An 18040-nucleotide genomic window follows, 5' to 3' on the forward strand; every position below is an offset into this window, starting at 1 on the left:
TAAATGGGGTTATTATACACACCATGCACAATGTTTGAAGAGCTTGGTTGGCCCTTGTAGAGGGTTAGGAGAGAAATAAATTGAAAAACAATCGTACTTAAGACCTTCAATCCATCAAGCACTCCATATTTATCTAAATTACTTGCACGTTCTCCCCAAATAAAAATCTGCATGATACACGTGACTGGAATGTTAAATGATGACTAACATTCATGTTAGCTCTATCAGAAAGTTTTCTATTGTCCAAATATACCAAAATGCATGCACATAGAAGGGGTTCAAGCCCCCATTTCCCTCTGCTCTTCATACTTGCACTTTTTTAGTTCCTGAGTTTCACTAGCTATCAGAAACATATAAGCATTTCTTAGCTTGGAGCATTTAACTTCCAGGCTGTCTGTCTGTTCATTCAAGTTTCTTCACTTTTTTCCCACATTGTTTAGTTGCTTCCTTAGTGTTTAGAACAGGTCCATTGTAAGTCCTTTTGCATGCTGGAAAACAAAACAAAACAAAAATGGGAAATGGGAATGGTAGAAACAAGATACCTGGCAGCTTTATTTACTCTGTCCATGCAGATATCATGTAAGTGAGATGGAGTGACCTGTTGCCAGGCCTTAGTTCAGTAGAGAGGGCATTAACTTCTATACCTATCACATGCTCTACTTGGTTTTGAACTTGACTACTTCTGGCTTCATTTTTCTATGGATGTTTTTAGGTAGTATGTTTGAATGATATTGGGATTCAGATTTGTTTGGGGTTCAAGCACTTCCCATAGGGGTGGTATTACATTGGAAATGTAGATCAGGACTAGGTTTAGTTTTGACTCCTTAAGGGATTTGGACTATAGCATTCATTCATTTGTTTATTCCTCTTGGCCATGGGATTTTCACATGTGGGTGAGGAAACACTATTCATTTCCTCATGTCTCTCTTCTCTGGAGCCTCTCTCCCCACTGGGAACCATGAAAAGAATTACATCTGTGAAACATTGGCAGGTTCTTGGAGTAAGATGGTCTTTTCAGTTTAAGACATTATTAGGTCTCATATCAAATTGCTTTTTTCTCATGATTGTGGGTTTCTTTACTTCTCAAGCCTCTTCCTAAAACAGGATAGAGAAAGCTGAGCTGAAAGAAATGGGCAAAACAGTTTTCTTGGCTGCACCTTCTATTTATTACATTCTCCAAATGGAATTTTGAAGCTTTGTCAGAAGTGTTATTTTTCCAACAGAGCAGGCGTTAAGAGGCTATAGAAAATAAACTCACCTCCTGATATCTTCCTTATTGCCTGCTACATCCATTTACTGGGAAGATTATATTATAAGGGGTGGCAGAAGGTGTTGTACAGCCCAGAAAAATCACCACTTTGTAATTCTATTTGTTCAAGTTTTCTTCTTTTGCATGAATCTTTGGGTTTTCTTATCATTTCTGAGATTATTTCTTTCATAGAGAGTATTATTTTGTGGGATGTTTCTCTGGAAACTTATTCCATCCAATCAGTTTTTAAGTTGCATACTTTTGAAAATTGAGTTGTGTCATTTGTAGTTAAGTTTCTATAATTTTGGTCAGAAAAAGATTGGAAAAGGAGGAGCTGGAAAGAGAGCAAAGGTGTTAAGTACTTGTCTTGCATACATTTGATTCTATTTTAATTCCTGGCATGGGGCCCTGAGAACTGCCAGAAGTAGTCCCAAAACTCATTTGGCCTAACCCTCCCAACCCCAAAAATTGGAGAAGGAAAAAGTAAAGCAAATAATGACTAGAAAAATGTATTTTACCTGATTTTTTTTCAACAAATTGTGTTTTCTCTGTTGAAAGCAATAACAAAATACAAAAACAAATTTGGCATAAGTATTTGATAGTAATACTTAATAATACTTAGCTATATGTAAACATTAGTTTCCATTTGACTACATGTTTACTCACTGAGAACTTTTTTATTTTGTTTTTAGCTATACCCAATGATACTCAGGGGTTACTTCTGGTTCTGCACTAAGGAATTATTACTAATTATGCTTTGGAGACTATATGGGATGCTGGGTATCAAACCCAGGTCAACTATGTGCATGGCAAATAACCTACCCTCTGTACCATTGCTCTGGCCCTAAATGAGAGCTTTTATCTGTATTTGTCTCTTTAACATGATTCACTTAAGGAAATAAATATGTACAGAGTAAATACACTAGTCTTTATCAATATTTGTTTAAGCTATTGCAGTTTAGGGGAATGGGAATCTATAATTGAGATGTCTTAGAAATAAATAGTTGCTTGTATTTAGTATCTTTAGTTCAAGGGTCTGAAGACATGCTACAAGCAATTAAACTTCAAAGTACAAGTGAGAATTCTATATTGCTGATTAATATTAAGGTATGGAGTTGCATTTGTCTTTGGGTCCCTAGGAAGCCCTTTCTTTAGTTTAATGGACTGCTTTCTTTACTTCATTTCTTGGATTTGTACTCCAACCTTTGCTCCCCAGATATTCCTAAGATCAGTGGTGCCTTCCCTTTTCCTAACTCAACCTAAAGGCCTAATTCTTACCCTCTCCTGCTACTTTTTTTCTCCCACTTGATGCAATGAAAATCCTTCCCCTGTGCCCCAAACATCTGTCCTTTCTTGGTTAGGAGGGCATTACACACTTCTACCTTATTCCTTTGATTCTTCCTACTTTTTTCATGCCCTGTCTCCTGGCTCATTTGCTGGATCTCCTGAGAAGTTGATTTTCCCCATGGTCTTAGTCCACTGTGGGAACTTTGCTAGAAGAATCCACTCTTAGGGTTCCTAGCTCCAACTTAATCTTCACTTCTCAGTCCTGGGACATTTTCAGCTTTCTTCCTTCACTTTTTGTTCTCCACTTCTTTAACCAATTCATCTTCTAAAGACAAACTCAGGTTTGACTCTTAGTTGCCCATTCCAGTATATTCCAAATCACATACCATGTAATGCAGTAGGAGGTCCTGGCATGTGAATGCAGCCTTTTCTCTTTGACTTTCTTCCTCCTGCCCTGCACTCTTGGTGAGACTTACCTTTCTCCTGTTCCACCATTGAAATTTCTGTATAGGGGAGTCTCCTGTTCATTCTTTCTGTTTGTTTGTTTGTTTGCCTTTTGACCTCCTCAGTGGTGCTGGAGGCCTCCAGAGCTACACCTGGCAATGTGTGGGAGGCCATGTGGTGCAAGGAATCAAACCAAAGTAAAATGACAATTCAAGTGGCATTTTTGTAATACCTACACTCCCTCCACATCTTCCTTATTACTACCAATTCTTTTAATCCTTATTTCTGCTGGCCACAATTCAACAGCTGACTTAATGACATAGACAGGTGATCCAAATTTAGGCTGAAAGGGGACTTTCTCATCCTCATATCTTTGTGTTTAAATGTTAGGCACATCCTTGCACATGTGAGACTTGTACACATGGTGGTATTACTCTTCAAGTGCATATAATAGGTGTGGAGTTGTGCAGGCACTTCAGATGCTCTCACAAGTCATGCAAAGCCCTTTGTCTCAATGGGGTCATTTATATTCATCTGTGGATCTTCCCTTTACCAGGAAAAGGAGAAACTGTATATGGAGCTAAAGCACATCATTGCCCGGCATCCTGGCCCTGAAGCTGCAGAACAGCTGCAGATCTACCGCCACACTTTGAGGGAGAAGACCAAGCAGTTGAAAGTAAGTAGTGGCTCTGTCCAGATCAAAGGACAGCCACAATCTGGGAAGATGCCTGAAATAGTTCCCCTGCCTTGGCACAATGAGCCCATTTCCCAGTGCCACAGTCCAGAGAGGTCAGCTTTTGGAAAGTTCTGATTCAAGGAAGAGCAGGGCAAGCCTCAAAGATACTCCTTTGCTCCTACCCCACCTTCAATTTTCACCACTAAAAGAGGGTGGTGAACAAGTGAGAAAGGCATGGGGAGAAGATGCTGCCAATGGAATGAAAATTTGGGTAGTCAGGTTTGCCTGGATCTCAAGGCAAATTAAAGGATTCAAATGGTGAAGAATAGAAGGAAATACTTAAGCTGCCATTATCCACAAAAGCAGATGACTGAACCAAAACAGCTGCTTGCTGTTTTGTTCTAGTGGTAATAATGCACACAAAGGCCAGGCTCTCCCCCAGCCCCAGGACCCTAATTCATCTATCAATTAAGTAGCCACAAAAGGGAAGTAAAAGTGTGCATGAATTCTTTCAGCAGAAAATTCCCTGCTAGGTTTTATAAGAACCTCAGCTAGGGAAATGCAATGTTTTACATGGGCCATTTAAAAGTTTTCTCAAGAACTAAATTCCATTATGTTTGGAATTTTACCTCCCGGGTGAGTACTTAGATATTCTTGGCATGTCAGGGAAGTCACAAACTCAAAACACACATACATAGCACGGGTCAACTGAACTCTGCCACTTACCTGTGATAGTCATTGCCTTCCTGCTGTCCAGGGGAAATAGAAGCCATGCTATTTGGATAGTACTGATCCTTTCTTTCACAAATAGGATGCTGTAAATCACCTCCTTTTGTTTTAAAGAGCAGGTGCAACAGAAGTCTAATTAGAGCATTCCTCATCAGCTGTGTACTTTTCACAGGAACTGCATCTCGGGACATAAATCAAGTTTTGCATGTGGCATACACTTTTGATTATTTCCATACCTTTAAACAATGGAATATTTCAAACCAAAATTAAAACATTTTTTTTTTGTCCCCAGGGGTGAGCATATTCTGGAAAGCATGTGTTTGCATTCTCACTATTGCAGACAAACCAGCCAGGTTCATGCAGTGACTCATAGGAGTCTTGTTAGTTTAATTCCTAACCTTTGGAAAACCAGATATTTGCCTTGAATGAAATGTGACCTTGTGTGGCAGAGGTGAGGTGGGTGGTATGTAGCTTGTCTTCCACTCTATTATCATGACTGGAGTCTCTCTCTTCCCCTCTCTCCCTCTCTCTCCCTCTTTCCCTCTCTCTCTCCCTTTGTCTCCCTCTTTTCTCCCTCGCTCCCTCTCTTTATCCTTCTTCTTCTTCTTCTTCTTCTTCTTCTTCTTCTTCTTCTTCTTCTTCTTCTTCTTCTTCTTCTTCTTCTTCTTCTTCTTCTTCTTCTTCTTCTTCTTCTTCTTCTTCTTCTTCTTCTTCTTCTTCTTCTTCTTCTTCTTCTCTCTCTCTCTCTCTCATTTTAGGAAATTCCACAATCCTTGGAAACAAGATCTTTGTTCCTAAGAGTTTAGTTTTTAAGGCAGATTTTCTTCTAAGATAAAAGTCTATTCTTGGGCCAAAAAAATACTATAAGGGTTAAGGTACTTGCCTTGCATGCTGCCTGCCAATCCTCTCTGGTTCAATCCTTCAACACCACACATTGTTAGTGCCAAGTACAATCAGGAATATGCCTTGAACACCCTCAAATGTGGCCTCCAAACAAACAAAATTATATTTTTTAGTTTAAAAGTAGCAGAATCAGACTCACTGTTATGGCAATGAAGAGGAAAGAATTTGGACTGGGGGAACACTCAAAAGGCAAGAAGCATCCCCTTCGGGGCCAGTGAGGTAGCGCTAGAGGTAAGGTGTCTGCCTTGCAAGCGCTAGCCAAGGAAGGACCTTGGTTCGATCCCCCGGCATCCCGTATGGTTCCCCCAAGCCAGGGGCAATTTCTGAGCACTTAGCCAGGAGTAACCCCTGACCATCAAACAGACGTGGCCCAAAACACCAAAAAAAAAAAAAGAAGCATCCCCTTCTTTGTTTACTTTATAATCACAAGCTAGAAGAAAAATAAATGAGTTTATGGCATGTGCCTTAGCTCAACAACCTCTGTCTCTCATTTTTGTTGTTGTTGTGGGGATTCCCTTCACTTGTATATATGATGGACATACTATTCAAATGAGTAAATGCTCACTTTTCCTGCCCATGCTTATCCTAGAAGCATCCACCAACATAAGAATCAAAGGGCAGATAATTTGGTCTCCTATTATATAGCCTGCCTGTGCACTTGGCTCCCCTCTGCCTCTTATCATGTCCTAAGACATAAGCCACTGCTTTATAAAAATAAGTGTCTCAGCACCTAGATAAAGAGAAGGTCCACAAAACAGTCCCAAACCAAGAATAAAAAGGTGAGAGGCATTTAGTAGAAAAGCAACGTAGGAAAACAGAAACTCATGGCAATGGGCAGGATTTCAGAATATTTTAAAAATGATTCATACTCCCTAGTGATGTCTGCCTTGGGTGCTTTAAAAAGGCTTTAAAATCCTTCTGTAGTGGGCCCGGAGAGATAGCACAGCGGCGTTTGCCTTGCAAGCAGCCGATCCAGGACCAAAGGTGGTTGGTTTGAATCCCGGTGTCCCATATGGTCCCCCATGCCTGCCAGGAGCTATTTCTGAGCAGACAGTCAGGAATAACCCCTGAGCACCTCCGGGTGTGGCCCCAAAACCAAAAACCAAAAAAAAAAAAAAATCCTTCTGTAGTGTATGTCTGAGAGTTTTTCTTTCCTTACTTCATACCTTGAAACAGTTACTCTCATCACTTTGATACTATTTGAATGTTGCCTTATGGTTCTCTTTTGAGACAGGGGAATGAGGTTTCATTTACATTAGTCACTGGATCTCTGGAATCTTTAAACCCTGTTCTAGGGTCTTACACAGACTAGTTCAGACTTTGAACTAGAAGAAGCACACCAGTGAACTAGGCCTGGCCATGGATTGAGGAAACTGACAAATTTAAAAATATTTTCCAAAGAAGGCCAATTGTCTCCTGGTGTATCTTTTGTTAATGCTGCTCCCTTTGTCCTGTTAGGTTTTATCTTCAGAACTGAATATGTATGAGTCCCAGGGCCAAGAATATAAGTATGAAATAGAAAAACTTAGCAATGAACTAATGAATTTAAAGAAGAAATACCTCGCTCAGAAACGCAAAGAACACATTCAGAGGTAAGATGCTCTCCTAGTATTGTTGTGCCTAGTTTGTTGTCCGGAATTATTTATGGACAAGTCTCAGAGTTGTTGCAGATTCCACTGGAGCCAGATAAGCCACAGGCCAACCAATGTTCTCCCTCCTCTCATTCCTGGTTACTCACTGGGTTTAGGTCTGAGCAAGCTGGGCGAGGGGTGGGGGGATGGGGGCTCATCTGATACTGAGACCCCACCACAGGGTTGACAAAGGGAGCTGTAAATATCTACTCACAGGTGGCGCTAAAGGGGAGCAGAGAAAAGACTGGGGGTTTGTCAACTTTCCTCTCATGATTTGGACACATTGTACCATAACTAGATTTTCAAATAAGATTAACAAGTCAGTGTGCTTTGATCTGAAGTCCAGACATATTTCAAATCCATCAGGGAAATTTGCCAAGGTCTTGCTTGTAATCAAGTGCAGTTCATGGATGATATTCACCTATGTTTTAAAGGCTCTCTGATCTATCTCTTTGTCTTGTAACTGACTTCAGTTACTGCTGTAGGATGTCATTATGAGTTCTTATTCCTCTAGGATGAATCCTGCAAATAAATATGTCTGATATTTTAGATTTTGCTTCGTTTCCATCATTTGCCCAATTCTAGGTGAAAGATCAGGTTAAATGAACCAGATTTTGAGACCAATGTGAATTACAAGTCTTTCACAGTTATTTTTTAAAATAATATCTTTATTTAAGCACCATAATAACAAACATATTTGTAGTTGGGTTTAGGTAATAAAAAAGAACAGCCCCCTTCATCAGTGCAACCATCCCACCATCAATGTCCCTCCGTCACCCTCCTCTCCTACACCCTGCCTGTATTTGAGACAGGCATTCTATTTCTCTCACTCACTACATGATTTTAAATCGTGATTTGACTGGGCGGCAGATGAGCTGGTTCATTCTGTAGTTGTTCACCTTCTGGGGTGACAGTCAAGTGTGATATTTCACCCACATGTACACTTCAAGGGACTGCTGCGAGATGTTTTAGATGCACACACACTGTCTGATTCATTCGCAGAAAACAGCTATTTAAAGTAAAGTAACGATGCAAATTCATCTGCCCGTTAAAAATCCACTCATAAATCAGAGGAGTCCCCATTCTACATTTAGATCCCCCTTCCCTGGTAGAATAAAATACTGCTAAAAATTATAGCTAATTATATGAATCTGTTTTAATGTGAAGGCCTAGTTTCATCCTCATTCTGAACTGCAGGTGAGATTTATTAAACAGGCAGGTTCCCAGCTTGCAGATATTTGGACTCAGCAGACTGGGCCCTTGCTGCAGAAAGCTCCCACTTAATGAGAGTCAAAATAGAAACACTGATGGTTTCTTTCAGGCTATCATGCTTCTAGATGGCAGCATGACTGCTTTTTACCCCAAGCAGGTTGCAGGCTCAAGAACCTGCACACATTTGCTGATTCACTCAAAGTGAACTAGTGGAGCACTTACCAGATAACTGAAAATATTTCAAAATAGGATTAATTTTGAATACATCTTTTTATTTTTATTTTAATTTTTGATTTAGTTTTTGACCATATTCAACAGTTCTTAGGGATTACTCCTGGCCCTGCACTTAGAAATTACTGCTGGCAGGCTCAGTGGACCATATGGGATGCCCAGGATTAAACCCAGGTCAACTATGTACAAGGCAAACACGTACACACTTATACTATCATTCTGGACCCAGAATGTGTTTTTTATAAACCTTCAAAATAGGTTTTTGGGTTTGTTTTGGGGCTACACTCGTGTCCCAGGGGTTACTCCTGGCTCTGTGCTCAGAAATTACTCCCACCAGGCTCAGGGGACCATATGGGATGCCAGAGATCTAACTTGGATCACCCTCATGCAAGACAAACATCCTATCTGCTGTATTATTGCTCTGATCCCTAAATCTCCTAAATAGTTTAACATAAATTTCATGAAAATTCTATTGTCGGGGCTGGAGAGAGAGCATGGAGGTAAGGCATTTGCCTTACATGCAGAAGGTCGGTGGTTCGAATCCCGGCATCCCATATGGTCCTCTGAGCCTGCCAGGAGAATTTCTGAGCATAGTGCCAGGAGGAACCCCTGACCACTGCTGGGTGTGAACCCCCCCAAAAAAATTCTATTGTCACTTTGCTTCATGGTTCATGCTTCAGGGAGTGACTTTAAAGAAAATATAAGTAGAACCTTTAATTTCTTCTTCCCCTCGAAATCCTTGATGGGTCATTTCACTCATTAAGTTCTGAGTTCTGGTGCTCCATTCTGGAGACCAGGGATCTAGTTTACTTAACCTTATGTTGTTAATTTGGCTAAGGAATTCTTCTAGAGATCATTATCTTCACTGCTGTGGCCCTGGCATTTTGCCTATACTCCTTTGGCTTTATTGACTCCCCGCCACACACAATTGAATGAATTAAGCTAGTGTCACCCCTCTGTTGGCCCAGTCCTTTTCAGTAGTCCACTTGCAAGCTCAGCCCTAATCATATCTACCCATCATGACATTTAAATGTAAGTGAATTATAATGAACCAAATGAAAAAATTCATTTCTCAGCGGAGGGCCACATTCAAGTGCTTACTCACCACATGAACTAGCAGACTCCATCTCGGGATAAATAGGTTCTTCCCAGCCACCAGTGTGGAAGATTCTCCTGTAGAATCTGGGCCTTTATGATCTTCTTTCTATTTTGTTTGTTTAAGGCTCTTGCTGGTGGTGTGGTGGGTTTACTTCCTACTCTGTGCTCAGGGATCACTCCTGGTGGGGTTTGGGGACACATATAAGTATCAGGGATCAAACCCATGTCAACTATGTGCAAAGCAAGTGCCTCATCATTTAGCTGTACTATCTTTGACCCTGTATAGCCCTTTTCTTGTTTTCGCCAAGTCATTATTTGTAACCACTCTGACCTGGTTAGAGCTTCATTGGAAGCTCTATTTAGTTGGGGATGCCTGGAGGTGGAAATAAAAGTGAGTTTGGAGTGGGGCTGGTGAGAGAGTGGGAGGGAGAGGGACAGGGAGAGTTCAAGAGTAAGAGAGACTGAGAGAAAGCAAAAGAGAAAGAAAGAAATGCAGAGGCAAGAATAAAATTGCTGAGACGGTTTAGATTGGAAGGAAGAAGACTGAAGGGAGCCATTATAATGGTCTATATATACATTAGAAATAATATAAAGGAAACTTATTTCCATTACTCAGCTTAGAATAAGCCAGAAGCATTAAGCTAAAATTCCTTCAGATAGGAAAATTCAGGTTATTTAAGGGAAGAGAGTTGGGGATTGGGATCCTGGGGTTCCTGCATCTCACCACAGTCAGGAGGTGGACAAGTTGCCAAAGTGCTGGAAGGAGTTCTCTTTGCTGGACCGGCTCAGCTTTGGTCCTATTTATGGAGAATATTTTCTATAATAATGAAATCAATTTTGCTAAAAGACAGCTGGATTGATTAACCAATCCTCTATAGGTTCTCTCCAAATGGAATAATTTAGAATAATCACTATAGATGTTGTTCTCAATCTTGTTATTTATAAATGAGTATTTTATATAATTTCCCACTTTTTTGCCATCTTTTGTTTTTCTCAGACACCAGACATATATACCCACCCATTTGCCCCAAATTCCTCTCCCTACCCCTCCTCAGTTTCAGGAGTCTAGTACTAGATTTCCCCCCCCCCACACCCCCCAAGTGGAGTTCAGTTTCTTACAGCCAATCTTTTCAGTTGTCAAATCAGATTGGTTTTAGTCTTAATGGTTTCTTGATTTTTATTTTTAGAAAGGGATTCCAAAGATGTTTTTCATAAGATTATTAACTGTGCAAGAGGCAATTTGGGTAAATTTGAAGTACCTCGGCAAAAAAATTGTATTCATGTGTGCTTATTTTTAAAATTTTTTTTCTCTTGGGACCACACTTGGTGGTGCTCAGGGGTGGTTCTTAGTGATGCTCAGGGGACCATAATATGCTGGGGTCAAACCTGAGCCTCCTGCATCAAAGCCTGTGCTCTAGCACTTTGAGTTATCTTTTCAAGCCCTAATGGGAATATATATTTTATAGAAGATGCATTGTAAATTTTGGAGTAGAATTTCCTTTGCCAAATGTACCTTTCCCAGGTTTTTTTTTAAAATAAAATATCCCAAGTGGTGCTCAAAAGTCCCACCCCGCAGCTTCTGAAATTCTCTTCCCCCTTTTCCCCTTTCCTTCCCAAGGATTCTCAGTTAAACTGGGCCTTCATTTCAGCACAGGGTCAGATTATATGATGCTGCTCAAGTTCTGCAGTGTTGGGGAGACCAGGGTACTCAGGGTTTCCAGGATGCACCCAGTGATGCTCAGGGGACCATGTGGGGCCAAGACCTAACCCCAGGTTGAGCACATACCTGGTATGCGCCCTAACCACTGCACTATCTGCCAGCCCCTCCCATTTTTTAATATCTTAAATTCTAATAATTTCTGCTTGTTAGAAAAAGTTATCAACATTTTAATTAATTAATTAATTAATGTGTTTATTTATTTTGGTTTTTGGGCCATGCCCGGTGATGCTCAGGGGTTAGTTACTCCTGGCTATGTGCTCAGATATTGCTCCTGGCTTGGGGGTCTATATGGGACACTGGGGGATCGAACCTTTGTCTGTCCTAGGTCAGCATGTGCAAGGCAAACATCCTACCATGTGTGCCACCACTCCGACCCCAACATTTTGTATTTTATAAATTTTTGACTTTTATAAGATTCCTTATGCATGGTACATATTGATAAGTTTCCCTGGAACTTCAGAGTATACAAGTTGATAAATGATGAATTAGTCATTATAATTGAGCCAAGGGAAATCCTTCTGACTGATCTTTAAAACTAAACAAGTATTTTATAAAACAGGAAGATGATTACAAGCTTGAAGCTGTATGCCCATAGTGCTTGGGCTATAATGAGGTTTTCAATCCCTATTTAGATCAGCATTAGGAGGGCACATTTAATTGTGTTGTTCCCTAATTCCATGAGTTATTGATGAACATCTAATTAGATTTAAACAACCACCTTGTCTAAGACTGGAAGTTTTAATCAAAGCAGTTTTCAGTGGCTAACTCACCCCAAGAACTTAGAGAACATCACACTTAAAAAGGAAAAAGATGTTAAGAAACTTAATTTCCCACCTGCTCTCTTACAGAAACAAGGACAGAATACTCATGGATGATATCACAACGCCCAGGCCAAATATCTCCCGCTTTGCTGGGGGTGGATTTCCCCTAAGTAGGTCATCCAAGGTGAAGTCCTAACTGGAAGCTTCTGGCTTGGTGCATTTGAACAGCTTATGAAATTCAGTTTGGAACATTATGAAGCAATCTCTTCTAGTTCTGATGGCTTACAGATACATAGTTTGGGAAATTAGTACTATGATTTCAAGATGATAAGAAATACAGAAGTATTATGGTTATGTTTATATAAGGAGGATTTTTTCTCTACTTGGTCTACATGGACATTAACAGATTGTAATTATTTCTGTTCAATTAGGCTGACCCATTTCATGAAGCAGATCTTTTGTTTATACCACACTGATTGATTTGAAATGTTCCACATCTAGACATTCCATACAGATTAAGCTTTGTATCTTAATTTCTCTACTAAAGACATTAGGGAACTTGAAGTTTTTATATTTAAAGCATATTTTTGGAAATGTAGTACATTCTTATTAATAAGACTCTCCTTTAATTATTTTTCTCATCAACAAGTCATCACCTAAGTTTTTAGCGAGAAGGACAAAACTCTCAAGTATTTAAAAATGTTGTGAGGATGATTTCTATATGGATTTTTAAAGGCCCGGAGCATGAAAATCAATTCTAGTGAGACATAATAATAAATACTTCATCATAAAAATATTTTACAAAGAATCTTTGTAGAGATTTTGATCTTTGCTTCAGGAGAATATGTAGTTAAACTTTAAAATTACTGTAAGAAATGTTTAACATAAGGGTTTAATTCAGAAAAATCAAGACTGTGAAATGAGAGGCTGGTCTGGTATCCTCAGAAGAAAGGATTGTACTGGGCAGGTATCTGATTTTAAGGCAGCAGACTAGTATTCTGAGACATTGACTATGTAGTTTTTGTGGATGCTATAGTTTAAGGTTTTCTTATGAAGAGAATCACAGTTATTCATAATATGTGAGGACACTCTGAACATTTCTTAGAGCTTGAATTCAAGAATTAAAAAAAATGTGTCCAGTCACTACAAAAGTGGTTTATTCTAAAGTCATCCCAGAAATTGCAGGAAGAGTGGGGAAGTAGAATTGGGAGGGGACAGAGAGACCAAGTGAGGATGTAATAGCAATTCAGTTTTATCTTGAAGGACTTTGCATCTTGTAGGGACATCAAAAGGCAATATAGTAATATTTTAGAATTGTTTCCACCAAGGATGAGGGAGCTAGAGTAAGTATGTATCCCGTGTGGTTAGTCACTGGACAAGAACTTCTTTGGAGAGATCCCTTGGGATCTGCTTGCCTGCTGGTAATGCAGCGATACCATTCTGGGGGCAGACCTTCAGTAAAGGGACTGCATTGCAGACAGTAGGAAGTGTAAGAATGATGCAAGCCCAGGGGAAGTGGGTTGAACAGTGTTAGTCTATTGTTCTTCCCAATGGTCCTACTGGGAAAAGTATAAGTGAAACTCAGCCTCCAGCGTAAGCTGGTAGAGCCATAGTGGGTGAGGACCATTAGTTTTTAGCACATCATGGAGAATGGTTATGTATCCTGGAGAACTGACCAAGAGCACATCAGAACTAAAGATGGTAGGGCCATTTCCCTTTCTGAAAATCTAATCTCTTACATATTCTGTTTATATAAAAGACATTGTTAAGGTAAGGTTAAGATGACAAATTGAAATAGTGGATATTTTCCTGTTTCTAAGGGTATTTTGAAGTACAGCCATGGCAATCTTTGTTCTGAGTCCTTGGGTATCTCTAATACAGGCTCACTTTTCTAGGTGAATGCAGTCTTATTCTTAAAACTATTCATATATGGGGGCCAGAGCGGTGCAAATGGTAAGGTGTTTGCTTCTCCCGCACTAACCTAGGACGGACCACTGTTAGATTCCCTGGCATCCCATATGGTCCTCAAGCCAGGAGCGATTTCTGAGCACATAGCCAGAAGTAGCCCCTGAGCATCACAGGGTGTGGCCCCAAAACAAAACAAAACAAGAAAACTATTCATATGTAATAGAGCCTCTGGAGACAGATACAGGATTTCAGGCTTGGGTTATTGGGGGAGATTAAACAAATTAATATGTGTAAACTTAGAGCAGTGGAAATACCCATAAAAATAGAAAATTTGTGCTGCTTTTTGGGGAGGCCACACCAGGTGATTTTCAAGGATTACTCTTGACTCTGCCCTCAGAAATTTATTCCATTCATGCTTGAGGTACCATATGGGATGCTGAGAACCAAACCTAGGTTGGTCAAACCTATTATACTACTGCTTCAGTCCCAAATATATACCGCTATTCTTTTTTTTTTTTTTTTTTTTGGGCCACATCCGGCGGTACTCAGGAGTTACTCCTGGCTGTCTGCTCAGAAATAGCTCCTGGCAGGCACGGGGGACCATATGGGACACCGGGGATTCGAACCAACCACTTTTGGTCCTGGATCGGCTGCTTGCAAGGCAAACGCCGCTGGGCTATCTCTCCGGGCCCTATACCGCTATTCTTAAAACATAAGACATGCCTAAGTTTTGGTCAGGAAAAGTAATACAGTGATTAGGGCTCTTGCCTTGCACACAGATGACCTAGATTTGATCCTTAGCACCACATACGGTCCATTGAGCCTGCTAGGAGTGAGCCCTTAGTATCACACAGTGTGTATTCAAAACAAACAACAAAGCCAACCAACCAAACGCACAAAGGTGTTTTAAAATAGAGAATAAAATTTGTTATATCATTATACATTTTATATTATGTAATTTGAAAGATATTTCTAGTCTTCATTCAGAAGCTGGAAGATACTAATGGATGAAACTACTGTATGTAACATGATTTATAATGAATATCTAGTGGAATGTCACATTGGCTACCACTTGAAAATTCTATGTGTTTTTATGATTATTCTGACATATTCTTCAAAAACCCCAGTAGTTTCAAGCTTCCATCTTGCTTCCTTCAGGTAATGACTCAGAGTGGTCAACTTCTACTCATAAGGGAGGTCATCTGAGCCAAAAGGGCTATGGGAAATGATAGGATATTCTAGAACCAAACATGCTTATGTGTCCAAATGTAGGAGAAGTGAATAAAGGCTAAAAAAGGCAGAAAATACTGTCACTGCCTCTCATTTCCTCTGCATATCCTGGTAGCCCAAGGTGTTGTCAGCAGTAACTGTTTAGGTGTAGGTAATACCACCTTAGCCACAAGTAAAAATCTGAGCTGTTAATACTACCGATATTTGCAAATCATTAAAGATAACTGTGAAATCACAGTGGGCATTGTGTGGGCAGTATTTTAAAACACATTTTTGAGCTTCATTGTAAAGCAACATTGAAGGATTGCACAGATTGTACCCAGGGTTTTCAGAGTTCCTGAAAGAAACTCATGTCATTAAACCATCCATTGAATCTTGACTGATATGATTCCTCTGTTGAGAGAGACATAATAAAGGAGAGTCTATGGTCATTATTTGCTGATCATGGCTTGTCAGCAATTGCTTTTATTGCCAGGCTCTTATTGTGCTACCTCTGAAGAAATTGCTCAGAAAGGTTTATTGTGATAAGCTAAGGAGGACATGGGGCTTTGTGCTAAAAGGAGATGGAAGCAATTCTTGTCACAATCTATAATTTACCTATAAAATTTTATCTTGGATTGACAATTATCATTTGATACCTTGGATTGCTGAGCCAGAATCTGAAGTCTGATACTGGTCAGGATGCCCATTGGTATATAGTGAATAAAGAATTTTGAGCACAGTGGCATTCCCAAGACTGCACAGTTAAGGAAAGGTAAGTCTTGTTTTGTTTTCATTTTGGTTTCTACACCATATCCATTGATATCAGGGGTCACTTCTAGCTCTGCACTCCTAAATCACTCCTGGTGTACTCAGGGATCATGTGGAATGCCAGGGATTGAACTTGGGTTGGCTGTGTGCAAGTCAAGTGCCCTCCCTGCAGTTCTATCACATTGGCCTTGGGAAAGCCAAGTCTTTTAGACATAATCAATTATATGAGATCCAGTTGGAGTAGAGAATAAAGGGAAGGCATTTATCAATATTAAATAGTTTAAAATATATCTCACTATTTTCTTTGAGTGGAAGAGAAATATTTTTATGACATCCGTTTTTAACATCTAATTCAATGCTGTTTTAGTATACCATTTTTTATATCCATTATTTAAGAGTACCATTAGGGTTTTTAGGGCCATTAGAATTTTATAACAGCATGAAATGTGATAGCAACAGGGTATCATTTAAAAAAATAGATTTTCCCTTGTTTTAAAGTATCTGATTGAAAATATGTGTAGAAAACTAGAAAATACAGATTATACCAAAGAAAATAAAGATAACATCAATAATGCCACTACTTGCTGATAGTCATAATTTTTCTGGGTTAGCATTTTCTCTCATAGGTTGGCTGTATGAATCTTTAACAACCATCAGACTGGTTGGTCGTATAGTTCCCATTTAAATTTTAAAAACTCATCTTGGGCTATTGTAAATAGCGCTGCAATGAATATAGGTGTAAGGAAGGGATTTTTGTATTGTATTTTTGTGTTCCTCGGATATATTTCTAGGAGTGGTATAGCTGGATCGTATGGAAGCTCAATTTCCAGTTTGTGAAGAAATCTCCATATCGCTTTCCATAAAGGTTGTACTAGACGGCATTCCCACCAGCAGTGAAAAAGAGTTCCTTAAGAAAAATGAAAGACATTTTTAACAGTATCTCAGAGACAAGAGAGATGAGGGCTGGTAGGTGCAGCTCATGACATGAAGCTCATCACATAGTGATGAATGCAGTTGGAGAGATGACTACACTGAAAACTATCATAACAATGTGAATGAATGAGGGAAGTAGAAAGCCTGTCTCGAGTACAGATGTGGGGGGGTGGGGAGGAGGGAGATCTGGGAAATTGGTGGTGGGAATGTTGCATTGGTAAAGGGGGGTGTTCTTTACATGACTGTAATCATCAACTATAATCATATTTGTAATCACAGTGTTTAAATAAAGATAATTATAAAAAACTCATCTCTGAAATATATAGTTTTATAGTTTTTGATTTATAGTAATTTTTTGTAGTTTTGTAATTTATAGTTTTATAATTTTGAGTGTATCTGAGTACTTAATATACACATATTAAGATCAATATAAATTTTTATCTTTTTTTTAATTGCAGCTATATTTGAGTTGACATTTATATGCAACAAAAGCACACATTTTAAGTGCACCATATAGAAGGTTTTGGCATGTATTTGTGATCAAGAATCACTGGTACCATTGCCTCAAATATGTCCTATTCCTTGTCAAGAAAAGCTCCTAAAAAAAAAAAAAAAAAGAAAAGCTCCTGACCCCATACAAGCAGTGCTGAAACTGTTAGTTTATATTTTGTATTAGGTTTTTTTCCCTTAGAGTTTAATAGAATCATTCACTACATACCATTTAAATGATCCCTTTTGTTTATAGAGTATGATTTTCTTTGACATTTACTCATATTATATAGGAACTCATTCAATCTTTATTGCTAAATCATATTCCATCTCATCTGTGTAAAATTTGTTGATTAATTTTCTGTTTATGGAAACCCAAGTTATTTCTAGTGGCAAGTAATTATGTACAAAGTTACTGTAAATGTTCATATACAAGACTTGATGTGGGTAAATTTTATTATGTCTCTTGGGTAGATACTAAAGCATGTGCTTACTGCATTAAAGGTTAAGTAAGTATATTTTTAACCTATAAGGAAGTACCAAATCGGGCATTAGAGTGATAGTATCATGGGTAGAATGCTTCTGTTTTTATTCTTACTATTCTTTTTTTTATTGTGGGTAAAGTGAATTACAAATCTTTTACAATAATATTTAAGGCACATAGTAATAATGAATGAGGGGCATTCCCACCAACAGTGTTTTCCTCCCTCCACCCCTGTTCCCAGCATGCATCCCACTTCCCCCTCCTTTATCCCCCATAATGCTAGTGCAACTGTTTTCCCCATGTAC

At 39.2% G+C, this 18040-nt stretch overlaps 1 protein-coding gene across 1 annotated transcript in view; it reads left to right on the plus strand.

Annotated features, from left to right (window-relative positions):
• CFAP58 (cilia and flagella associated protein 58) overlaps positions 1-12204 on the plus strand; it is a 131633-nt gene extending 119429 nt beyond the window's left edge. Inside the window, exons 16-18 of the mRNA XM_049790426.1 lie at positions 3537-3656; positions 6747-6880; positions 12029-12204. Coding sequence (XP_049646383.1) covers positions 3537-3656; positions 6747-6880; positions 12029-12137 — 363 coding nt within the window. The 3' untranslated portion in view covers positions 12138-12204. The remainder of the gene's footprint in view (positions 1-3536; positions 3657-6746; positions 6881-12028) is intronic.
• Positions 12205-18040: the final 5836 nt, after the last annotated feature.

This window comes from Suncus etruscus, chromosome 17 (genome assembly GCF_024139225.1).
Source record: "Suncus etruscus isolate mSunEtr1 chromosome 17, mSunEtr1.pri.cur, whole genome shotgun sequence".
Classification (NCBI taxonomy): domain Eukaryota; kingdom Metazoa; phylum Chordata; class Mammalia; order Eulipotyphla; family Soricidae; genus Suncus; species Suncus etruscus.